This window comes from Amblyomma maculatum, chromosome 4, assembly GCF_055883805.1.
Source record: "Amblyomma maculatum isolate TAMU_Amacu chromosome 4, ASM5588380v1, whole genome shotgun sequence".
NCBI lineage: Eukaryota > Metazoa > Arthropoda > Arachnida > Ixodida > Ixodidae > Amblyomma > Amblyomma maculatum.
Genome location: NC_139347.1, coordinates 126,542,651 through 126,569,006, shown reverse-complemented (window position 1 = coordinate 126,569,006; position 26,356 = coordinate 126,542,651). Strand labels below are relative to the sequence as shown.

The 26,356-nt window shown below is 45.0% G+C and overlaps 1 protein-coding gene across 3 annotated transcripts in view; it reads right to left on the bottom strand.

Annotated features, from left to right (window-relative positions):
• Pex16 (peroxisomal biogenesis factor 16) overlaps positions 1–26,356 on the bottom strand; it is a 170,585-nt gene that overhangs the window by 66,178 nt on the left and 78,051 nt on the right. The window contains exons 1-4 of one of the 3 annotated variants that reach the window (XM_084602446.1): positions 21,082–21,245; positions 20,674–20,768; positions 17,182–17,294; positions 4,736–4,869 (exon numbers count right to left, since the gene is read on the bottom strand). In XM_084602446.1, the coding sequence (XP_084458572.1) occupies positions 4,736–4,869; positions 17,182–17,294; positions 20,674–20,698 (272 nt within the window). In that variant the 5' untranslated portion in view covers positions 20,699–20,768; positions 21,082–21,245. Of the gene's footprint in view, positions 1–4,735; positions 4,870–17,181; positions 17,295–20,673; positions 20,769–21,081; positions 21,246–26,356 lie in introns of those variants that run through there. The other 2 variants (XM_084602444.1, XM_084602445.1) reach the window with 2 other exon arrangements.

Below are 26,356 nucleotides of genomic sequence, written 5' to 3'. Positions count from 1 at the left end.
ATTCTGTGTTATTGCGGAGGCGATCTACTTTTAAAACCCCTCGTTGTATAGAATCTGAGTTAGAAATGCACTGCAGTAGCGTGCCCCATACAAAATATATCTAAAGAATGGTTTGCAAAGAAGCTGGCTTTGTGCCTACGAAAGCAGTCATTTATTAAGAGCTGGTGCATTATTTTAAGACGATGAACATTTGTATGCAACAATATTTCGCGCCTGACATCTCTGTAAAGCATACTGATCCATAAATATGTGCAGAGTTTCCAGACGAAGCCCCACGTCTAGGAGGCAAGCCATGTGGCACTTTTTTCTTTTTCGGTGAACGTCTTGTACCCTGCCCCAACATCATGTCGCATGGCGGAAGTAACAAAAAATACATTTCAAGTTCTGGCAACGCAAATGAGCCGCGTAAGGCAATAAAATGATGCCATCGAGACATGGTTCATTTTGAGAATTGAGAGGAATAAAACGCAAAATAACGGGCACGACGTTATTCCGTCCTGAAAACATTGATCGTGGCTAAGTAGAGGCAGTAAGTAGTATTAAAATTAATGCATACGTAGTTGCGTCGTGATACATGCATGTGGTGAGCAAGTCGTAAGCAAACATTTTGAGAGGCTTTATATTCCGACATCCGTGCACGCGCTGCATGGTCTGCACCGTATGGGAAGAAAAAAAAAAGGAAGACGAGGAAACCGCACAGAAAGCTTAGAACGATATATGAGAACCATAGCGATACTGTGGGGGAAAAGAAAATAAACGAAAAAAAGTTAACTAGCATACGTGCCCGAGGGACTTGTATGTCTGGACAGTCTCTGCAATGAAGCGACTCGGAGAAAAAATCAAATAGTTACACTAGAATTTTTGCCTTGCCCACTGGTGGCAGAGCGCCCGCGTCAGTCCAGAGTACTTCTCAATGTGTTTCAAGAATAGCAAATGGGTCCAGGTGTAGGTGCCATCGATATACAGCTTTTCATGCGATTCTGACAAGCTTTTCACATAGGCCAACATTGCTGCACTGCACACTACACTCCCTTGCAAGTATTGCAAGTCTGACGACATACGGGACTGTTCACAGCACGATAAACTGACCGAGCACAGTTGCAGACGACCATGCACCACCGGCATCGCCGTTAGCAGATGCTCCGGAGCTGGAGGCGGCCGCGGTGGGTATTACCAGCTACGCTGTCGTCTGCTGCAATATGAGGCTCCCGTTCAGTCCACATTGTCGTATGGCGCTTGACAACTGCTTTTTAAATGTAATTCTGTATAGGATGTATCACTTGAGCAACAGCATTATCAAGCTAATTTACACCATGTGGCAGCATATCAGACTGTAAACAAGACTGTGCGATTCGCTACATTAGCCTTTTGGGGGTGTCCGGAGTCACAACATTGGGGGTGTCCAGAGTCACAACATTGGGGGTGACCGTAGTCACAACACAGATTATTTGGGGAGTTTTAAAAGTGGACTGCCTCCGCAATGACGCAGCATACTTTGTCACACACTCTACCAAAGTGCTGGCCAATGTTTAACGACCGGTCACCACTTCTGGTGCTCTGGGAAACGAGAAGAAGGTTGCGGTAAGTGGTGTTTACATGTGTTTCTATAGATTGCCCTCCCAACTCGACCTCCCATACGTTTCGCGGCGTTTTAAAGATACTTTGCCTCGGTAATGAGATTTCATACTTTCACGATCTGTTCTAATATTTTCACGATTACTCAGCACTGAATAACAACACCATAGGTGCCCCATGAAATGAGAAAACTGCTTTGAAATCTTTTAGTTCCATGTATTAGTACTATGAGCACTAACCCTACTTTTCACCTCCAGTCAGCAACGGCGCCGCAAATGCCCCCTTTGTTTGTAAAGACAGTGTTGGTCTATAGCCCACTCCAACTTCTTAATCTCATCCGCCCAACTATATTCTGGCCACTCCCACTACACTTGCCTTCCCTTGGAGTTGAGCCTGTTGCTCTTAAGAATTATTGGACAATGTCAACTATGCTTTCTCAGTACGCCCACTGACTGGACGCACCCAAGTGATGCGGGCGAGATGGGGCACAGTCAGGTGTTGATGGGGCTTATTTTCGTCATTTTGTCTTGCGCACCAGCATGTGGTGAGTTGTGAGTTGGAGAGAAGAACCATTTTCGAATGCCCATATGTTAAGCGCTAGTAAAGTTAGGTTAAGAATTCTTCTGTTGCACGGAGTGCCTATCGCTCATGTGAGTTTTTCAGTTTTAGTAAGTAGTTTTTTATGGTCCCTTTAGGTGTACACACTGCACCAACTTTCTAATAAGCAGTCCCATTTCGGAGCAAAAAGCATTGCAAATAGGAGTTCAAAATTTCAGGATCAGCGATCGATGGCCGAGTTGATTTAAAAAACGCCATGCCAGGACTTCAGTGAACAGAGATTTGCACCCCATGGCCACAAGGGGAATTAAAGGAGATTTCTGAGCAGCTAAGAGCTGCAAGACACTTTCAACATAGGTGATATGGGATTTCTTTTAATAAGGCGCCACCACCGAAGACTCTCGCCCACAAAGGCGAAGCATGTACAGATGGGACGCACAGTGAGAAGCACATTACTGTACTGACGGTCACAAACATGGAAAGAGACGAAGAGTTAAAGCTGCTGGTGGCAGAGGAGTCAAAGCACTGACACTGTGTTAAGCACATTTGAGACCCTCTTGTGACCTAGCATGGTAATAGAACCGCACAGATGACGATGGTAATTTTTAAAACCTGGCTGCGGGAGGAAGGTGCAAGGATAGCTAGGCAGGGCAGGAAAATTGCCTTTATTGTGGACAATTTCACTCCCATGATTAGGTGCAAGGACCGAAGTCAGCAAATCTCAAATTGCTGCCTGCCAGTGTTCCAGCTGTCATTCTAATCAATGGATCAAAGAGTAATCCGGAATGTCGAGCTCCCCTACTACCACCAGCTGCTTCCCCACCAAATCCTGCTGTGCGCTGACAGTGGGAAAAAAATACAGCACTGACTTGTTGTCAGCTATATACATTTGGGCTAAAGCTAGGAAAAATGTGCTGGCAAAGACTAAGAAAAAGTGCTCTTACCACGCACGGTTTGAAACGCACAAGCTGACACCCCATGAAGAGGCAAGTGCTATCGATGATGCTGAAGTCCAATTCATAATCAGCCAATTAGTACCCTCTTCCTTATCTTTCGAAAAGAATATGAGGCAGTAGATACAAATATGACAAAAAGTCAAAAGACAGCCCTGAGGAAAAGATCGCTCCAGTGCAATCCGAGGATCAATCCTGCACCCTTGGTGAGTAAGAGGACACTGTGCCCAATGCAGTGCCAGACAGTGCAGCTAGAGATGCAGTTGTACATTTGCAGCAATACTTTAGGCACGAAGGGTGTGCACAATTTCTTCTAAGCCTTTCCAAGATGCTCACTTACTTTGCGAAAAAGCAACTAGACAATGTGATGCAGACCATGACTGATTCCCTATTTTTTCTGTGCACCCATATCAGCAGATGCTGCTGCAGTGTAAATAATGTTGTGGTTCATGAAATATCTGTACTTTGTTTAAATAAAACTTCCGATAAATAGGATATTTTTATTTTGGTTTGGTTTAGGGAGTTCAACGTCCCAAAGCGACTGCGTAATAGAGGACTTCAGAAATTTCGACAACCGGGGGTTCTATAACGTACACCGACATCTCACAGCACATGGACACCTCACTTTTTGCCTCCACTGAAAAGCGGCTCCCACATATGGGATGCGATCTCAAAATAGGATGTCATTTTTTTATAATCCCGTTCAAGTTCTGTTTTAGGAGGAATCAAGTGTTTAAGAAAAAATATTCACGGATGGCAAATTCAAAACATGGCGAAAAAAGAAAATGACTGAAGTCGCAGTTATGTAACATAACCCATTTCAACTAGCATACAAAATTTCACACCTCAGCATTAAGCAGATTCTTGGGAAAAGTTACAGAGCAGAAAAAAAAAAAAACAATGCTACACAAAATTTTGATCCAATTTTGAGCTTTAATGTAAGCTGAAATGCAAATTTCGAAGATAGCTGGGAAATTTGACAGCCACACCTCTCATTACAAGCACTCTACGACCAACTTCTGGAAGCCATTTTCAAAAGTCTTACCCCTAGCTCAATAAAGTGGACATTTGTTCTGGAGAATGCACACCTGTCTCAAGCATTCTATTCCTTACAATGATGAATCGAGCAGGTTTTTTTTCCCCTCATCTTACTCCACACGGGGCAAAGTAAAAATGCTCTCGACAAAGTGTAAGAAATATGGATGGATAGAATATAGGAGCGTCCCCTTTGAAACGGGGTGGTAGCAGTTGTTATCATGCTCATTTTTTCTCCCTATATCTTAATTATTATTTTAGATTGGTTAACTATAGCATCCTTCTATTTATTGAATTTTTCTTTCTACATTACTAAAATTATGTCACTTTTCTGCTTTTAAGCCACCAATCTTCCCAAATATCAAAAACTAACACAGCACCACCTTGTGGCCACAATATACTAATGCCCCCTATGCACGCCACAAGTACTCCCTGCTGCCTCCAGAAAAGAACCCACAGTATTGTGCACGTCACCACGGTTAAGTTCTGGTTAACCTTCAAGATGTGCAAATTTCAATCACAAATGAGCAGGCCGCATATAGTAACTGACTGTATGCCTACAAACTACTTCCCGCCACTTCCCCAAGCCTGATGCTATGGGCAACTGGGCTCACTTGAGTGTCTGGACAATGGCGACGGCCACCCATCGAGCCAGGTCGCCACGGAGGTGCAGGGCGGCCAGCTCAGCGAACACCTCGACATACTCGACCACCGCCAGGCATGACTGCAGCCGCTCCACAGCTCGGTCCTGCGAGATGCAAACGAGTGGCCCAGCTGAAATACCACAGACCAAGCCTATGTATGCAACACTGCAGATAATTACGAGCAGCATTCCCAACTTAACAGCTGAGTATAGCTAAAAGAGAAGCTTGATATTCACACCCAACCGCAGTAATCCCTGTTTAGCAACAAACATTTTATTTCTTTATCCAGAGAACAATCTGGCATTACAGTATAGAGGGAAGGTAACAAAGTTAAAAGCAAACATAAAAATGATATCCTTAATTGGTGTTTTTGGTTTATGTGGTTTAACGTCCCAAAGTGACTGAGGCTATGATGGATGCAAAGTGGAGGGCCCGGCATAATTTTGACCACATAGGCTTCTGACACTGAGATTCTGTACTGACGTACCATCTTTGCCAAAAGTAACCAGGCTGCATGGTTTGTGTCTTAGCCTTGTATACTGCAGCGTTTATGTGACATCTTAAAATTTTAATGACTCGCACGGAAAGAAAGCCATTTACCCTTATCTTATGGGATAAAGGATTGACGGGTTTGCTTCTCAGCCATGTTTAGAACACTTTATCTAAACGGTTCTAAACACAGCTCAGAAGCAAACCTGTCAGCCCAGTTACTTTTGCCAAAGATGGCACGCAGTACACCGACGCCTTATATCTTACCTCAATTGAAGCTCAAACACTGTGGCTGGGATCGAATCTGCATACTCAAGCTGAATGATCAATCGTCCCAAGCCACTAAGCTGGTAAATATATCACTAAACTTCTTAAAATATTTTATTCGCTACGACACTAACTGCCAGTACCAACATAATTCCAACCAGGTAATGTCTTCACAAACACTGATGATTTGGACAGTGTATATGATGAATGTTTGTTGAAACTTATCTTTTTTACACTGGGTTTGAGCGATGCACAAATCTTAACTAGTTCAGTGCAGGACTTGAAATCCTGCACTATGACATCGTGCTTGCAAGGCAACACACAGATATCCACAAGAAACCAAAATTCCTTCACATCTACCACTATGGAGAAAGTTACCACAGCCTAGCAGGCTGGAAAGGTGCCTCTATTCACAGTAACATATGCTAACACATATGGTGGCATACATTCCAAGTTTAAGCTAAACTTTTGGCTTCTACTTTCAAAATACCGGGCACGGTTACCCACATGGTGCTTTTCACTCGTCAGCAAGGATGTATTCACAGGAATTGAGAGACTTGACATTTAAAAGAAGGAAAACCGGACTGGCTTTAAGAGATGTGAAAATTTTTTAAATTCCTTCTCCTCTAGATTCGAAGTGGAGCCAAATGAATTTTACCCTTAGGAATAAAATGAGGAATGATTGTCACAAGATATGGAGGAGCTAGAAGAAAAAATGATATGGCAAATACAAGGAATGAAAGTAACAGGAAGGTGGTCAAAGAAGAGGAATATGGCGAGAAAGACGACAGGGAAGAATGATATCCAGTTTGCAGCTATTTGTGGCACTTTGCAGGAGAAAATTTGCAATATTAGTCCAAAATAACGTGCTGTTCTTATTTTGGTCCTGTCAAGTTATTCTTTCATACAAATAAAAAGCATTCTTTGGGGTGAACCTTCATGAGCCAACACAAATAATAGCTACAAGCATGCCTATAAATTTCCCCCTCTTGTGAACAAAGAAAGTGATCAATTATATGTTAAAATATCACCTGGTCCAGCAGCAGTTTTGCATGTTCCTCCAGATGCTTACTGCTACCTTTGTTCAGACATAAATTAGAACTGCTTAGAGATTCTCAACATAAAACTAATGGTTAAAACGATTCTAATAAAGTATTTATGTGTAGACCATGACGACATCGAAAATCTTCTTGTAAGAATAAATGTCTGATGAATATGTTAGGTGCAGTACTGGGCGCGAGCACTACCACTGGAGGGAATGGCACTAGTGTCGAACTAGGGGAGAAAGTGGGATCACGTGACTCCTCTTACTGTCCGAAGCAGACACTCGATTGAATTTTTTTTTAGTTTTAAAAACTAATAATCGCATTTATTTCTGCAGTTTGGGTTGATATAGAGTGCCAGCCTTGCACTTTTTGATCTTGTATTGTTACTGAGGCTGCTCAAGTTTATTTAAGCTGTTGCTATGGTACGTTACTGCTCTGTACCCGGACGTAAGCAAGGGAACCCGGCGCAAGCTCCCATTGCTGCCCTAAACATAAGCACACAGAATTCTCCTGCCTTAATTAAAATTTGAATGGGCGAATCAGCGAGTGATCATTCTCATGATTTGCGCTGTAGACATTTAAGCGAGCGAGATTTTGTCCATAGAGTTGGCGCTAAAAGTTCGGTGAGCGGCAGAAGAAACGGCGCGCGCGTTTTAATTTGTGCTTATCACTTGTGAATTCTGAAGATACTACAGTAAAACCTCGTTAAGTCGTAGTTGGCCGAAAAACGGAAAAAGTACATACTAAACGGTACTACGGCTTAACAGGAGTAGCGTAAAATTACCCACTTACCTGCCAAAAAACAAGCGGAAACGAGCAGTAGATTGAAAAAAAAGATGCAGCCTTTATTTTGCACTGCGAAAGTCGGTAATCTTAGTCTGATGCCGCGGTGCTCTCGCAGCAATAACAGCAGCTTCAAACTCATTCAGGCCGCAAGCCAGCTTTTCGGCCAGTCCCCCTTTTTCGGCGAACAGCCGCATGACGCTCACAGCGCGGGCAGCTTCTGCCACTGTTGGGCCCGGGTCTCCCACACTTTCTGTGTCGTCAGTGTCAGCTGGAGCCACTTCCGCCACCACGAGGCAACGATGGCTTCATCCGACATGTCAGGCGATGTTTCCCCTTCATTGTCAATGTCCCTGAATTCAGAGAAGGTAATGCCTTCTGAAGAACCTTCCCTCTCAAGTACTTCGGTCAACAGGTTCTCACATGTTTGGTCTGGGACGCCGGTGATATTGCTTGCGTCATCTGCGTCACCCGCGCACACTTTGCAAAAACCTGCGTGCTTAAAACAGTTCTGCACAGTAGCAGACTCGACCTGCCGCCATGAGTTTTCGAGCAGGTGAATCGCACCCAGCAGGTCAATGGCGTACACCTTGCCGCATTCCAGTGCAAGCAGCATCCTGTACAGTAGGTTCTTCCTGTAGAGCTGCTTGACAGCTCTAATGATGCCCTGGTCCAAGGGCTGGGCAATCCCTATGGTGTTTGGTGGCAAAAACACTAGTTCAGCACCTTGAGGCCATCCACCGCAACATGCGCCAATGCATTGTCAAGGATAACAACAGCATTTCTTCCTTTTGCCTCAAAACGGCGGTCAATGAAGCGCACATACTCTTCAAAAAGCGTCCCAGTCATCCATGCCTTGGTGTTATTCCTATAAAGGACTCCTGATGGCAGTGGGGCGCCTTTAAAGCATCTTGGCTTAGCTGTCTTGCCAATGACGAGAAGTGGCAACTTCTCGCTTCCAGACATATTGCATGCGAATGCAAGTGAAATGCGATCCTTGGCATGCTTGCCACCGGTGCACGATTCTCCCTTGAACGCAAGCATTCTATTCGGCGGTAGCTTGAAGAAAAGAGAGGTTAAATATGTTGTCAGGCGCATAGTCTTCCAAATTTTGTCCAAGCTGGCCATTCCTCCAATCTTCTGCGCCTTCAGTGTCAGCTGCGGCACCTTCTCCAGCTACGGTCTTCGTGCTTATTTCGTGCCTTGCTTTGAATCTGGCTCGCCAGCCATTGTTGCACATGAAGTTGTTATGGTTGAGCTGCGGAGCGAAAACCAGGGCTTTCTCAACGAGGAGATGTCCGGTAGGTTTTTCGACCGAGCTGTTTCCAGCTATCGCACCAGCGCCTCCTCCATATCCAAAAATGTTGATCCTCGTACTCGACATCTCTTCGCAGTCGCGGCAGCACGGCCGAGTAGCTTTTCTCTGGCATTCTAAATGCCCCACACAGTAGTCAGCGGCAAGTCTCTCTCACGTGCCAGCTCAGATTTCTTTGCCCGTCTCTCAATGGCACGGACAGTCTCCACCTTTTCATTTATACTAAGCACCCGATGTTTCTGTCCAAGCTTCGGCATGATGCAGGTGGATAGAGAACTCGCAATGCACACCGCTCAAAGTCGCCTCGTCACACATGCGAAAGAAAGTGAACCGAGGCCTAGGCATGCAAGGGGCACGGAGCCAGTGTTGCCATCTCTGTAGTCTAACATTCCGCCAAAACAGTCTCAAAATTCGCTAAAAATCCGCTAAATATTTAAAAAAAACACCAAAATTACCGCTAATATGTACTGCGGTGCTGAGTGTGAAAATAAATGCAGTGATAGCTTTGTATGGCTTAAAAATGAAAGTAAATTTATCCTTTTTTGTCACAGCCTTCAGCAGAACAGGCTAAGCAAAAACAAAACCAGAATTTCGACTGCCGTCATAAATAGCTAGCCTCTGCTCGTCCGTGCTTCATAAGCAGCCTCGAGCAGAAAAGCTGGCAAATTGTATCCCATATATCTGTGGCTGATAGAAGAGAACTGTTAAAACGAGTGTTCATGCGCACTATTTTAGCACATCATTCATGCCAGCATCCGGGGCAGTTTGCACTACACAGCACTGCTCGTGCCTTTCAACGAGCATTCTTCTCTGTAATTAATTCTCATGAAGAAAAACTTATATAAATTCACCATGAGACAATTCTACCGTTCTTAAGCATAGTGCTGAATAAATTGTTTAAAACGGCAATATGCAATATTTTACAGATTTATTTTAAGCATTTGAAAATTGCAATTACAAGGATACCAATCATACTGCAAGGTAACTACAGGAAGTTCAGCTGGCTAAATGACCTTTCAACTTCCGTGCTGAGTCACCTATCATCGCGCGCCTCGCAGGTTTGACAGATGGCGCCAATGGATGGGATCATTTGATACCCTAGAGCAGCCACATGCAGAACGGCACCAGCTGCGCAGATCATTGTGGTCACTAGCTCAAAGCGTATCATATAACTGTCCATGCCAATGGAATTAACCGCATCACGGACTACCAGACGACTATCGCTGTTTGAGATCACCCCCACAGTTCTTCGCACATCACCTGCAGGCATAATTTAAGCAGAGACGAATGACGGAACTTAACATCCACTAAAAATCCACTGTAAAACCTAAAATCTACCAAATCAACGGGAACCGCCAAATAAATATTCATAATCCGCTAAAGAAACGCTAGCCGCTAGACGCAAATTTTTTCCGCCAAGACACCAAATAAACAGCTAAATTCAGCGGGAAGTCCGCTAAAATGGCAACACTGCACGGAGCAAGAAGGGGTGGTTGCTCAGACTCGGACTGGTCCAAAATAGGGCCCGCCAGACGGAGGACGGGGTATGTGGATAAGTCCGTGATCGGCTCCGGCGGCACGGCGCTTGGAGGCCACAGTTAGCTTACGGCTTGGATTGGCGCACTTGCCGCAAGGTGGCGCTAGTTGTATTATCATCATCTTCGCAGCTGTATTTGGTAAACTTAGCTCCGATTTGTCATGGGCTATGTAGCTTGCTATCGCATCGGTCGCGTTTATGGAGGTTTGTCGCAACGCTAGTCAGTCTTTTGTGAGGCAGTACTACCGCCGTGAATTTTACGACGAAAAGTGAAAATGATACGTGCTAACCGATACATCCGCGGTAAGCTGGTACGGTTTATGCGGATGTGAAATGCATTATATTGAACAGGTGCCAAGTCAGGGACTTGAGTTTATATTTTAAAACGAAACTACTGTTAAAGCGGGTAAGTTTTAACGAGGTTTTGCTGTATTGCTGGAAGGATGGAAAAGATGCTGGCTTCTTCATAGAGCAGTACCCTCTCAAAGAAAGGACAGATCGTTCGAAGGCCAGAAGGTTTCAAATTATTCTGAATGAACACGTCAACACGGAAGTTTCACTGAAGTGAACTAGAAGATTCTGCCGCCTCGGGCAGCGGTATATGCATGGTGAGTTAACGCAGCGTCTCCAGAATTGTAGTAATTTCAAATGACAGAGTCTGTGAATAAACGAAAGATAGAACATTGCATACACGTTGTGATGTGCTTATTGAGATATGTGTAAAAAAAGAAAGAGCCTACTGAGCGCGGGGACAACAAACATCCACTCTAACCAAGAGTGCCAATGACGGTAGTCAGTGCGGAAGAATTCACTGCGTGGAACACACGTCTTCACGCGTGCTAAAAAATTAATGCATGTCATCCCCGCAGTCCCGCAGTCAAACTTGCTTGCTCTACTACGTTCAAGAGAGCAAGCGAACGGTGCCACTTCCGGCGCTATGCGAAGGCTCTAAACATCTTTCAGGCAACCTGACTGTCGTCTGCTCTTGCACAGGAATCCCAATATACTTGTGCACCGATTGCTTACATCTGACTGATTGTGTTGTAGCTAGTTCTTTTTTTTTTTTTCATAACAGCAGAAATGCTGCAGCCAGTGCGCGTCGTCGTAGCCGTAAGGCTCGCAAATTCTTCAACAACTCTGATTTGGTGAGGTGCTTTTTTGCCGAATGACTGGGTCTCATACCTTAAAATAAGCTTACACAGGCCCTGATCGAGGTGTATATTAAATAAATAAATGGATGTAATGCGACCACGCAAGTGAACTGCCTAGGAAAGCATCCCACAGCAGCCATTCAATGTGCGTTATCTCACTTACTTCATCATGCGGGCGCTTCCGAGAGGTGGCGCCACAATATGCCCTCGCGCCCAATTGAAAGCTGTTTAAAATACTTAACAGTGCAGCACAAGAATGCACCACTACATGTCTCATGAAATTGAACATACCCAAAGACAATGACGATCACTGAGGCCGGCTTCAAGATGAAAATGCAAATAGCAAGCAACAAACCTTCAAAGATGCATTTCTATAGGCTATGAAAGGGTCAAAGTTGTCTGAAAGCTAATTTAGTCCAATTACACGGTGCAAAATTTTTGCTTAAAAGGACAGCACAATTGCTGTCCTTTTGTGGAAAAAGCCAATTGTGCGTGTTGCAGCAGTCAAGGCGGCCCTTAAGAAGGGAAGACGGAAATCGTTCGTCAAGCGTCCATGTTCCAAAGCGAGGTTATCTGTACGAACTCCGTTTTTATATATACACTCGATTCATGTAACCAATCAAGAAAGAATTTAAGTGGACAAAAAGACACAAGTATGAGCACAATCCACAGAACAGAAACCGAAGCTGGAGTAAATAGAAAGAACGAATGAAATAACAGCCTGGATGCGTACAGAACAAACAAGCTAGGAAGAAAAGAAATACGAAGAATGCAAGTATGCCACACAATTTTACATGTCAGCATAGGTAGCTCAAATGTAAAACAGAATTATTCAGTTTCTACCAGGGGTGTGCGAATATCTAAAATTTCAAATACAAATCGAATGTTTGTTATTAGATTCGTGTTCGAATAACTGATATTTGTAACTTCTGAATATTCTCAAATTACCAAATACGCCTAAAATTTCTGAATTCACCGCAGTTTCCCTGCACTGCACGCTTCACCACAATGCTTGACAGTGTGGGTTGTGCAGTGAAGCATCCTCAACACGCGAAGGGGCCATTTTGTGAAGAGGGACAGGCATTTTCGACAGTGTGTGCGCAAAGCGAAGCATGCGACAAAACTGGCAAAAAAACAATTGGTGGTTTCATTTCAAATGCAGACATCCACCATACAGGTGCTCACCGGATAAAATTACTGTGATGAAAATGGTTATTGGCAGTTTTCTTCAGGACCATTTGGTAATTAGAACTTTTAGTTGATTTGGACTCTTTCTGTGGTCCCTAGAAGGCTGGATTAACGAGAGTCTTACTGTGTTAAGCAACGATATGATAGCTCCATGCTGTTCCATGCAGGTCCTTCTGTACAGAAAACTTGTATATGGAAGCCTGTATATATCTATACTGGAGTTTTCAGTAGCGTGTACACTGCTGTGCAATGCCAGTTTAATCTTATTTGCAAATGCCCTGTGAATTCCAAAATAACAAGATGAACAGTGTTTGCTATTCTTTAATTTTCCTTCTCGTCTTTTGACCGATCAGATATTCAATATTCAAAGGCGTTTTTTTTTTGTTTTTTTTTTCACATATACAGTAAAACCTCGTTACAAGAGACACTCAAGGGACACGAAAAAGATGTCTCTTGTAAGCAAGGTCTCTTGTAACCAAAAGTTCTAAAAGTACTGCGTTGATCAGTTTACTGCATATCAGCATAGAAATGCATTCAGGAAAGCTTGAAGAAGTTATTCATACTAGTATGTATTTCTATGAATGCAGAGTATATTCCTTCCCAAATTCTGGAGGTAAAGCACTTCACTTCGTAAGTCTTCCTGTTGCTCTAATACCTTTGAATCACTCTTACATGCTCATCACACTCAGATGCTGACACTTTTACTCCGAAATGTTCTCGTAGTCATCCTCTATGGCACAAGCACCATTTACTTGCGCGAGAATTGCACGGTCTGCTAGCTCTTCGGGAGCACACAAGACCAACATCTGCAGATACGAATTCCTCAAAATATTCTGGTACCTCAGCAGTCTCTTGGATGCTCGCCCAAGCTTCATCATCAAGGAAGCTTTCCACAGTATCTATATATGGGCCCTCTTACATCATGTCACCACATTTAAAGCCTGCTTGTCTGAAACGGTTTTTCACAGCTTCACTTCTGAGGCCATTCCAGACACCCGAAATCACCTGAACAGCAGACATCGCATCAATTACTATTGTACAGTCTTGCTGCCTGTCGAGCAACAGGCATTCAACCAACCTTGTTTTGTACACCAACTTGACAGAGTGCATAATGCCTTTGTCTATTGGAGGGAAAACATGACTTTGGTGGCTTTGAGGACGAGAACTTTGGTGTTGCAAGAAGCATTGTCCACAAAGAGAAAGACATCAAGATTCTAAGCTTTCATCTTGTGATCAAATTTTAACAGCAACAGCAAGGAGTTAAAAAGGCTGGATGTTATTCATGCATTTTTATTCGCCTCGTAGGTAACAGTAATGCGATGCCAGTGGCTGAAACAACGGGGTTGTTTTGACTTTCAAATCATGGGGAAGCACTCCTTTTCAATTCCTGGCATATACAACAAAAAGGATGCTGGTATGGAACAGAATTTAGCTAAGGGAATCTGAAGTGCATCATGTACAAGTTGGCACGCTTCAGCTGCATCGCATGAGTACACCTGGGTTGTGTCTCTTCTAAATACTGAACAATTTACTCCAGGGACATCAAAAAGTTGCCCTTAGTAACCGAGTGTCTCTTGTAACCACGTCTCTTGTATGCAATGTTTTTAACATGGCAGACATAGGAAAACCAGCCAAACCAATTTCAAATGTCCCTTGTAACCGAGTGTCTCTTGTAACAATATTTAACTGTATTTGTATCAACTCATATTTGAAAATTTCAATATTCACACACCCCTACTTTTTACACATGAACCAATTTTAGGGGTTTGAAAAAATGCAGTCCTCTCTCTAAACCGAATCTAATGCAAGTGGCACAAGAAAGAATAGTCAAATAAATATCAAACAGTGAAATAACTGAACCAAACATGAAGCGAACATTTGTGCAATCAGTCGCTGCTTGCGTAAATACCTCAGCAGAAAGAATATTCATGCTAAATAGCGAAGGCGCTACAAGTCATGGAATTAGAACCGTATTTTCTGGAAGATAAAAAATTGATCTGCACTGGTGCAAACACAAAGTTCAGTACACTATTCTACGTCTGTAGCATCACATACTTAATAAAATTGTGCTTTGCAGACAAAGTAGCGCCAAATATCAGTTGATGAGAGGAGTGGGAGATTCTAGCGACGGCCTCTGATGTTGCACATGAAAGCAGTTTGCTAGAACCGGATAAGTCCGGTCATGTTGCCATGTCTTGAAGGCCATATGTATGACAATCACGAATGGTGCCATACAAATGGATCCTGTCGTAGTTCCCACATAGACCATCCCGGCACTATGCTGCATGACATCGGTGCATAACAGATTTATGAAATTGTGGGAGTCAACAAAAATAAAAAACAAAAGTGTGGAAGCTCATGCCAATTAATAGAATACTACTCAAAAGATTGAGAACAGATTCAATTGGTTGCAAGGAATTCTGAACAACCAGTATTTGATTTTCTCAGTAAGGTGAACAAAAAAGTACATTTAATTCACTACTCAAGAAGTTAAGTGGACACAGCTTAAAATAAAAAGCCCTGCTGTCATCTCTGCACTGATGACAAAAGTGGCTTGTGGGCATTGTTTGTCAAGAAGGAAACTATTACAAACGTGGAAAAACGTGGAAGTATCCTCGCATGCAGCTTGCAAATGAAGGCTCCAGGCTACCATCCCAAACACAAAAAGAGTACACACAACCAAAAGCTACGGTAGCCACTATAGCCCCAAGTGCTTTCAAGAATAAGCTCAAGCATGTCCCCAAGCAATTTTAAGGTGAAAGCCTTGAATGCCTCATCGTTGTCGACAGAAGGTTATCAGCAGAGGTGTCACGCTTTCGAGAGCGAGAGCTAAAAATAAATAAACCTTGTCTCCACCGAGAATCGAACCTCCATCTCTTGGATCCCCAGCCAAACACTTTACCAACTGCGCCCCGCCCCGGATCATGAAACGCTCTTCATCATTCCCCTTGTCTACCGTGAGGATGATAGTGGGATTCCACCATTGACAGATACTGCGCCTTTCCTTTCTGATAAACGAATTACACAATGCCGGTGAACTTTGATTGTTCAACAAGGGGCGCGTGATGTACCGTCACGACAGGTTTCATTTGCTGCTTCGTCGAACTCTGCACCACACAGCAAACAGAAGAAGACCCAGATGTCTAGGAGAAGTTAGTACAGCAGGCATCAGCGGCGTTTGAAATTGATTTACAGGACAGAAAAGGCGCAGTATCTGTCACAATTCTCCGCGGACACATGTACCATGGTGTAAAGGAAGGGAGGAAGGTGGGAGTGAAAGAAGAGAAGGAGATAGAGCCTGCGCTATAATAGCTTTTGCCTCATCGCACTTCCGTGGTTCGAAGTGCCCTCTAAAATTTCCTTGGAATAGAAATATGCGAATATAAATAAAAACTGTTGTGTAATGCTAGAGCAGACACTTATTACGACAACTTCCAAGCATCTTTCCTCGAGCTCTGAAATATGGATGTGTTTTGCCAAGCTGCAGAAAAATCCAAGAAAAAGCTGGATCTCATAGCTCAATTTTCCAGCTTGAATCGTGCTAACAATAGCAAAAAGGACAGGGCTTAAAAACAATGCATTATAGTAAGAATGATGTTCAGAAACACTAGAGGCAAGGCCTTCATTCTCTAAAGCGACTATTTTATACTCATCAAAAGGAGAGAGTTTAATGGCACCCTAATCAGTAACATTCACTCAGGTTAATGGCAGATTTCTGCCCAACATGGCAAAAAAAAAAAAATGGAAGCCATTCGTAACGATTGATCCAGCATCACCTGACGCATCTATTAGCCTATACAATAAAACTATCTATTATAAAAACGATTACACCTGAAAAATGACAGAACTCACCTTATCAGCAAAAAGGACATAGAACTCACCTTATCAGCAGATGATATGAAACCAAAATGGAAGAGAATGTGGGCAGCAAGTGAATGGTCAATAGTAGTAAACAAATTGTGTTGCCCACCAATACGAAGCAGTGGACACAAATAAGGGGTCATCAGGAATCGTTTTGATAACAAAAGCATCATTTTCAGTACAGAAAACCTTGTGGTGAAGAAGATAAATTAATGTGAGTACGTTGATGGAGACAGTTGCAGCAGAATGGTGTCCGAAACAACTACGGGAACAAAACAATGGGCTAATTATGTTGTTTACCTTAGCTAGAGTAAATTCACTGTTCTTAGAAAAAAAAATAAATGAATATGTGACATTAACCTTACTTTGCTTCTGCAATCAAAAGCTTTAGCCCCTTCATTTTCATATACTATTCACTATGTGATTGTGGATATGTATGTGTGGCTAAAGTTTGTTGTTGCCAATATACTTGGCAAAATAAATACAAAGTTGCCAAAATTCATCACAAATGTCATATTTTAAGTCAAAGTCCTTCAATTTAACGGCGTCAAAATAAACAGCACCGTCAGGATAGGGCATCATTTGCTGGAAGCGACATAATATTTTTCTCAAAACAAGGATGAAAGTTTCTAATGAGCACAGTTAGTCTGATCACTTAAGGTAAGTGTGTTTTGGAAGAATCTTCATGCAAAATGACCATGACTCAACAGCCTGTACAATGAGCTGTGAACACCCCTTGTCCTACTTGCAGAACACAAAGAAAATGTTTCTGCTCTCACCACGTGCACCGGAACATTGGCAGCATGTCGCAAGATGAGGTCATTGAGGAGAGTCAGCAAACTGGACGATGAATAAAGAAACTCCGCAACAACGGCAGACTTCCCAAAACGGCCTGCAAAAAGATGTTTTCCGTGAAACAGTGCGCATGACCAGTACTAACTGATACAAGGTGACCGACGGTAACAAGCATGCATTTGTTTTAAACATAAAGAGCAAAAATTGGGGAGACACTTCAGCTCTGCCATTTATGGTCAATGCGACAACATTATTGACTGCCTCTGTTGATCTTCATTCCTGTCCCTCCACTTTGCTACTCGATTAATCAGTAATCTTTTATTTGAGCCTGTTATCTCGCACCTAGTTATTAGCATACAGAGAAAAACCATCCGACAGATATAAATTTGTGTTTTAGCCAAGTCATACAAACGTGCCTATATCCTAGGTGCAGCTTGTCCAACTTGGCACCAAAGTGTTCTCAAAGGTTGAATTTCGAACTTAACCTCTCATCTCAAAGGTGAAGCCTGATTTTCTTATATGGCCATGTCATGTGGTCTCATCGCATCCCGCTACCCAACAGTCATGACAACGAAATTTCTGGTGAAAGGGGTCTTCAATGCAACTGATTTCAAATTTACTTGAAGCCACTGAAATGCAAAGTAATCACTGGACCAGGTTAGCTAGAGCCAATGCTAAACACACTGAGCTTACAAGGGTATGAAGACAACGCAAAATGAACAAAGGTGGATGGAATCCTTCGTCTACAAGCCAACATTTCTACAAGATGACATATCTTCGTTTGTACCGAACAAAGCTAAACCTATTTGTCGAAACATTGGCTAGTGCACTGAGAGTTCCTCTCAACCCTTGTTCATTTTTCTTGGTGATCTTTAGGAATTCCAATTTCTAGCCCTTTCTGTACCAACGATACGAAAACACTGGCTTGAGGCATCGAAAGCTTACTTCTCATCGCACGTAGCTCAAAAACATTTACAGCCATGCAAGAACATCTCAGAGATAATTGCAGTGTTTACAGAAGAAGTTGGAGAATGCATTCAAGGCAGCCATTTTGCCAAAAAAAATGGACCCCTTTCATAACCGTTAAAGTGGCCTCACCCCAATGTCACATGCTCTACTAATGGTTGGTTTATGGTTTATGAAGTTTAACACTCCAATGCGACTCGGGCTATGAGAGATGCCGTAGTGGAAGACTCTGAAAAGTTCGACCACCTGGGGTTCTTTAACATGCACTGACATCGCACAGCACATGGGTGCCTTGCTTTTCGCCTCCATCAAAAGCAGCCGCCGAGGCCGGGATTCGATCCCGCATCCTTGGGCACAGTAGTCGAATTCCCTACTAATGGTTGGACAGCAAGTTTGTAAAACCTCACAATAATGACGCAGTTCCTGCACTTTAGGAAGCAAAATATGTACACACTCTTCGCAGCACAGCATTACATGCACCTGTGATGAAGGGAGGCACGGTCCTAATCTTGTTTCATGCAATTTTATCTCTCCTTATGCGCAGCCAGTAAGGTATGAGCTTGACTGAAGTAGCATGCAATACGGGAAGTAAATTATGAAAGGAGACCATTCAAATCGCACTAAGAATGTTAATTGCGGATCCACATCAAAGGAGCTTACTTAGTAAGCACACACATACAGCCAATACATGTGTCAACACTCAGAGCAGCTTATACATTTAGGCAAAGCTCATTTTGAGGAGCTGATTTCTACTCTGATTTACTACTACTCCTATACATGCAAATAGCCCAACTGCAGAGACTCAGCAGTTAAAGCAGACGACTGATTAGCCTGAGGGCAGGGGACCCACCCCAGCCGTGGGGCAGCCATGTTCCAAGGTAGAAGTTATAAAAAGCACCCATGTACTGTGCTCTCAGTGGATATTAAACAACTCCATACGGTAAAAATTATCTGCAGTCCTCCACTATAGTGTCACCCATAGCCTGAGACACTTTGGAAGGTTGAATCTAAAAGCCCTACACTAACATGTCCCTTATGGTGCCTTCAGCTGAAGTGCACTGCCCCCGCGCCGGTGTGCAGGAACTGACGTCAAACAAGGCATGAGTAGACCGTCCCTGTGCGCTTCAGCCGAACATGTGAAGCCCACGAAGAGTGCCATCGTTGTTTCTGCCGTCTATTCTGCATAGCCTCCGAGACCCGTGACTGTCTCGGAGGCCATCCTATGTTCCTGCAAATGGTGTGTAGAGCTAGTGCTAACTAGAGATGCCGGCGCAAGCTGCAAAATGTTGAGATTGCGGCGGTGTTGGTTTGTCAGGCACTACAACAGCGCTATTCTTACCAGTTTCTTAGCGGTCATCGACCGGTGGCTGCATAATGGCAGCGTACATTGCAGTTGCTAGCATGTTCATCATTTCCTTACTATATGCCCACCTGATATGCTTCCTCTCTTTTTCCCTTTGTCGAAGCTCGCTATCAGCCGCTGTAGAGCAAATACGGATGCGATGACTGCATCGTCTGCACGTAGCGTCTGCTAGCGCACACTGCACGTTGGGATTGCACTATTCTCCCACCGTCAGTCCCCACGGTGGCACGGTACCACACACTCGTGTCGTACTCGCTCCAGCCGCACGTACGGCACTACACGAGTGGCGACCAGCCGCACGTGTGAAAGCGTACAAGTGCGCAGAAAACTCCACGAGTGCCGTCAACACAAGACACCATTAGACGAATATGAGCTGGCCTGTGGCCATGCCATACTTAATATGCAATACCCATTATGAATTTTCATCTACAAGCCAGAAAATTTTAGAAAGTTTAAGTCAGTGCACTCTGACAAATGGTCTTCAGTGCAGAAAAGTACACTCGGCACCCTATTATCGTGCCCTGAAAAGAATGTGATTGAGTACTCTCTTGCTGCATCAACATAGACGTTTTAGGGCAATAATGAGCTTAATCAATTCCAGTGCTAGGCCGACTGGCCTATAAAAGGTATTTGGACAATTACAACCAATTAATAAAAGCTCTTGATCCTACGCGATAAGGCTTTTAAACCGGGGACTGCGCGACGGGCTGCGACAGAGATTACTGTCATCCTTTTTAGTTTCTTCATTACAAGCTTTATTTTTGGAGCCTGGAAACCTTTGCACGTAAGAGAGGAAAGTTGAAAGGTGCTGTGAGCGAGTATTTAATATGTCGATATAACGCGTACCTACAGTCAAACGTACAACATCCAAGAAGTGCTAAATTCTCCAATTCAGCGCAGAAGAAAGCAGTAGGTCATGGAAGAAACTGTCATCAACTCCGAATGCGGAGGGTCTCTGCAGAGCTATGACGTGTGCGGAGAGGCGTCTGCGGTGCGAACATTCCCGGAACTTGGCGGAAAAAGTACTTAGCGCATTGTTCCTCCAGCATTACGCAACTACAACAAACGCCGCACAGCGAAAGTACACGAAGACGGGAAGGAAAACTAAGGCAGAGTCGGCCGAGTCAGTTTTCCTGCATCGCCTTACACCTCGCTGACTGCTGTCGGTGCATTACGACGACTAGTCGATGGCGCCTGTCATTGACCCGGGTCTTTCGGCGCGGGGTTAACGCGATGACATGCCTGCAAAAAAAATGAGTCGGATAGAGTTTTGATTACATGACATTAGCCGGTTTGCCGAGAACGTGAAACGTTACCGCCCCGGCGAACTCCAGAGCAATTAAATTATGACTTTAGATTATTTGCATTACGCGAGAGCAGCAACTTCGGCCGGGCTCGGTAAATGAGTGCAGTGAACTCGCGGAGAGACGAAACGTGCGCACCAGTCAGCTGCCAAAACAGAACCGCGATCACATACGGCCCTGACATGAAAGTTTGCGCTACTTGAGCCAAATCGCCGTGACAACACTTGAAAGATCAAGAACAGTTTTCTAACCTGCAGTGAAATAGGATATCCAGCGAAGCACCGTCTCGAGTTCGGCGGCTAGAGCGGGATTCGCTTTCACGAACTCACGATACCGCGCAAAGAGGTCCGCCATCGCAGATTGGGTGCATGATCGGATGTTGATGCGACGCATAGTAAGATACCAGAACAAGTTTGCGAAGGGCAAGAATAAGCCAAGCAGTAGAGTAAAAAACAAACGTTAGCAGAAGCTGTAAAGTAAGTGGCGACATCTTGCGTAGAAGGTTTAGGGGAAGTTTACGGCGACGTGCGGGAAGATACGTTAATTTAAAATACCTGAATAAATATGAGGGGATTATACTGTACGATGTACTGAATTGCAGTGGTTAGACACGTGCGCAGTTTCTGTTTAAGAAGTTATTAAATATGGTCCTTGTATGGTCTCCTCTCTCTCTCCTTTTTTTTTTTTTTTATTGGCGCGGAGTTTCAAACCTATGCGACATGGGATAGATGCTTATGGTATAGTGCCTAGAAGGTTTTCTTCCATGGCTTCCTGAAAGCTGGACCAGTTTTTTTTATAATTTTTATTACGCAAGCTTGCCATAAGGCATATTATAAAAACCCGTGTATATTATTTTCCAGTTACTTGCGCTAATGACCTTCAGGCCCAATAGTTTCGTAAAGTTTCTTGATTTTCGTGGAGGATAAAAAAATGATGGAAGAAAGAGGGAAAACTTCTTAATAATAAAGTAACAGCTAGACGATACTTGACAAATGGAGCTCAGCAATAGCAAAAAGAGAAGAAAATATCTGAATCTGAACCTGCCCTGCTACTATATGGCTGTGTATGCAGCGTACTGATGGGATGAAATGGGTGCTTTTTCTGGTGTCGAGGATCTGCATTGATATAAGGATGGATTGACTGCTTGCCCCGTAATGTCCGTCCAAGAACGGAGGAAAAATGTGCTTACAATGAAAAAAAAAATGCAGTGGGTCAGCTATCCTTGAATCAAATTTCACGAGCGCCATCGGTCGCAGGCCCAGTCGCTGCTGCCGCTTTGATCTTGGCTCGCTTCCGCGCTCGGTAAGGTTCTGAACAACGAGCTAGTCGAACTGTATTTTATCGTAGGTTGCCGCTCACCATGTTTTAGCATAGCAGCTGGCACACACAAAAAAGTAAGCAAATATTTACCTTTCTAAACATAAGTAAACCAAAGCGAAAGCGGTGACCCACCTCCTTTCGTCTCTGTGGGGTAACCTCTCGGCGAGTTACGCCCAGTGATTGTTCGGACACGGCCTGTCGTCTTCGCAACCTTTGAGGCGCAAACATTTCACGAGGTGTCTCGCCTGAATCATCTGTGACGACTGCTGACGTCAAATTGTCGAAGGATTGTTGCAATCTGTTGACACCAGCTTGAGAGGCAGCGGAGGCTAGTGCCTAAACAGAGCGACCGCCATTGCTCCAGAGTAACTGCTGTTGAGTGTCATGATGGCACTCAACCACTTTACTCACTTTAACTCACGTTACTAGGCAGGGGTGTAGCGCGGTTACCGAGTGAGGTCATAGCTAATATGTGGTTTCTCCTCAGTTCAAGGTCAAGCAGGATGCTGTTTTTTAGGCAGCATGGCAGTTCTATTTTTCTCTTTACCAGGCTGCACCTCCAACCACAGTTAGTTTTCAATTTGAGTTTTCAAAAGCGCTCAAGGAAGGTGGACTGGATTCTTGAGCTCATTTGGTGGGAATGACCTTGAAGCGGCACTTAAGTTCATCAGATTTTAGCCCAGGTTTGGGTGGCCTGAGAGTTCTGTGTCAAGTTCTGGGGGCAGCTCAGGAATCCTTTCACTGCCCTTGTGGACAGCCTCCAGGGTATGCTTTCAGATACTCAAGGGAAGGGCAGATCACTCTCCTTTTGTAAGGATGAGGAGGCGCACTGACCTGTGCGTCTGACGCCCCATCACACTCCTCAGCATTGACTACGTGCTCGTAGCCAAGTACCTGTCGTATCTACTCACTTCGCTCCTTCTAGATTTTATACATCCATATCAGACTTGCCGCGTTCCATTTCGTTCTCTCAGCTCCATGGTTTTTCCCTCAAAGGCCTGTTTCCCTGGGCTGAACATATAACTATTTCAGGCATCCTCTGCACTTTGATCAGGAAAATCTGTTCGATATTGTTAGCCATCCATACTTATTCCAAGTCCTAGAGGAAGCTGGTATAGACTAATTTATAGCGCATGGTCAGAGCTCCATTATCATCATCATCATCATAAGCCTGATTATACCCACTGCAGGGCGAAGGCCTCTCCCATATTTCTCCACTTAACCCGGTTTTGTGTTAGCTTGCATCCACTTGACCCCTGCGAACTTCTTAATCTCATCCGCCCACCTAACTTTCTGCCGCCCCCTGCTACGCTTTCCTTCCCTTGGAATCCAGTTTGTTACCCTCAGCGACCATCGGTTATCCTCTCTTCGCACTACATGTCCTGCCCATGCCCAGAGCTCCATATTCCATGCCAGTTTCTGCAGATACTGTGTTAGTTCGTACATCAGAGGCTTTTGAGGTGGGCCGTACAGTCCGGCAGAGTCCCCTTATCTCCTGCCCTCTACGTGCTCGCTTTTGAACCCCTTCTACAACGGCTTTCTCAAGATAGTAGGATCGTTCGATTTCCCTTGCCACCAGGTTCTCCGCCAGCTCCCATCTTTTTTATGTAGACGATCAGACCATTGTCGTCCCGGATGAGGCTCCTCTACCTCTGTTTAGGTCGTCATAGAGATTTACTACTGGGCGAGTGTGGCTAAGGTTAATAGGTTGAAGAGTGCCGCCCTCTATTTTGGTTAGGCATCATCCAGTCCTGAACCCTCGCACGGTCTCCTTGTGAAGGCTGAATTCAGCCTCATTTGATTTTATTTCAATTCGGAAGGTCTGTCAAGTAAAAAATTGGTCCATGGCTCAAGCAAAATCGAATCCAGAGCGAGAGATAATGAGAAGCTCTTGTGCCCGCTCACAGCTCGGGCCACTATCACGCGGTTCCTCCTCTATGCGCTGCTGGCGTATGCCGTCGGCATAACACCTTTGTTAGCTCGGACGAAGGTCTGCTTTGCTGTGTTTTGTGTGATGAAGTTCCGTACAAGATCAAAGGACTGCGGTGAGGGATAAGGGACCGGAGGCCTCTGTATCCCCGAACTGAAAACTGCTACCTCAACATTGCACGTCAGGTGGATCCAAGCGGCACTGAACTCGGATATGCCTTTCGCTAGAAGTCTTCAATGTTTCTGAGCACTCAACTCCGGATCTTCGCACAAAGCACGTACTCTCACTGCGTGCCACGGTCGGGCTCTCCACCGCCCTTTTACGGCCAAGCAGCCACTTGCCTTGAGCGTCTCCGTAAGGCGGAGGCGGACATCGACCTGGTTCGGTTCCGCTCGAGGAATTAGACCCCTTACTCCAAATCTTCCTCCTAACCTCCGAACGTAAAATCTTATCCAATGTTAGTTCCAGCTGGCAGTAAATTACGTGGACTTTCTGGAAGCAAGCAGTGTCCTTCATGTATCGCCTTGCCAGCGGCATCCTCCCATCAATGCTCCGGGACACGGGATAGCTTGCGACCAACTAGTCAGCTCTGTGGCGGTAGAGAGGACACTGCAGTGTCCTCTCTACCGGGAACGTCTCTAGTGGGAACGTCGCTCTTTCAGCGAGCGGAGGTTCTCAGAAGTTTGGTGTTGACCGTCTGTGAGTTTTTCCGGTTAAGAGTGGAACACTTCCTGTCTCGCTATGATTCCGTCGCAGGGGACGATCATCCTTATAGTGGGACCTGTGGTGCTCGTGAAGAACAAGCGCCTCGCTGGCGTATTGGCACGATGGCGTGCCAAGGAGTTTTCGCGTTTCATGCGGTCCACTCCTGTGGTGGCATCGCACTGCGGCCCCCTTGTCCGGGCGGGGCCCTCAGCTCAAACACAAAACTTCCCTCAGCTTCTCATTGTTCCTGGAGAAGAGGTCGGGGGGAGGGAGGGGGGGGGGGGGCTGCCTGAGGTGTACGGATAATGTTGGGCTAATGGATTATGATGACTCCGAGGCATGGCATTTTCGGGCGGTCAGGTCCCTTTTCCATATGACAACGGCAAGGTACGGTAGGAAGTTGAAAAGCTGTCGACTTTAAAAATGCCACCACCACCAACTCCATTGCAGGTATTCTACTGAAGAGCTTTATCAATGGCTCGGGATGCTTGGTTTCTCAGTCCGCACGCAAAGCATTCTCATGGGCCCTCCGTTGATCCAGATCTTCGGAAGCAGCTCGGTCAAGAGTTTTTATACGCCTCGGCTAGCCCTCAACCTGTCGTGAAGATTATATATTAATTTCAGCAACTGTCTTCGTTATATATCCGGTGGACTAAATTTGGTTATCCGAATTTCACTCTATAGGTCCCAGGTTCAGGACACAACGGGTTCGGCACGAAGCGACGAAGTGATGTCCCTCTATGACCACTGCATGGGCCCGCCGCCACAGCCCTCCGAATGTCGCCCCCATTACGGTCTCGATGCTGTTACGTTTCTCCACCGACAAGTGGGACAGCTGACGCGGCCACCGCATAGCAACAGGCAGAACCGCGAGCGGATCGGCCATTTCGACGCCGTTCATTCGGCCGCGCAACGCTTCCTCCCGCCGACAAGTCTCAGCGTGTTCCTGCCACGCGCCAAATGTGTGTGCGTGCGTGTGTGTGCAAAAGCTGGCCAAGCCTGGAGATCGAGGGAAAATGCGTCGCCCTCTCCTGTCTGCAGGAGGTGGAGGAGATGAGGTCGGAACACCTGCGATTGAGTCATTCGTCGTGAACTAACATGTTTGGCTCTCCCTTTCCTGTGAGGGTTTACCCTTTCCCTGTGAACTGGAAAAACTATAAAAAGCAGCGGCCGACTCCGCTGGGACAGAGACTACTTTGACGCGCTGTTGGCACGTCGCTAGACACCAGCTGTGTGAGTGTCTGTAATCTCTCCGGGTCAGCTTCTCTGCCCGTATCTTCTCGATGTTGTAGTAAAAGTTGTTACGTTTGGGTCGCGAGTGCCTGTGGTAGCGTACCGCTGCCAGCGGTTATTACGTGCGGCGCGCGGCCCCTCGGTAGCTTTGGCCTGGCGGCTCCGTGGACGGCGGACGGCATCAAAGAAAGTGTAAGCTATCGCGAAAAAGAAAGCGACTATCCCAAAGGCACAAATGCGCCCGTGCCCGGAAAATGCCTGAGTGGTGCACAAAGCGTAAGGAGAGGGATAGAATGTTTAGAAAAGCGAGTGACTCGTGCTCGTACGTTTCTTTGCAC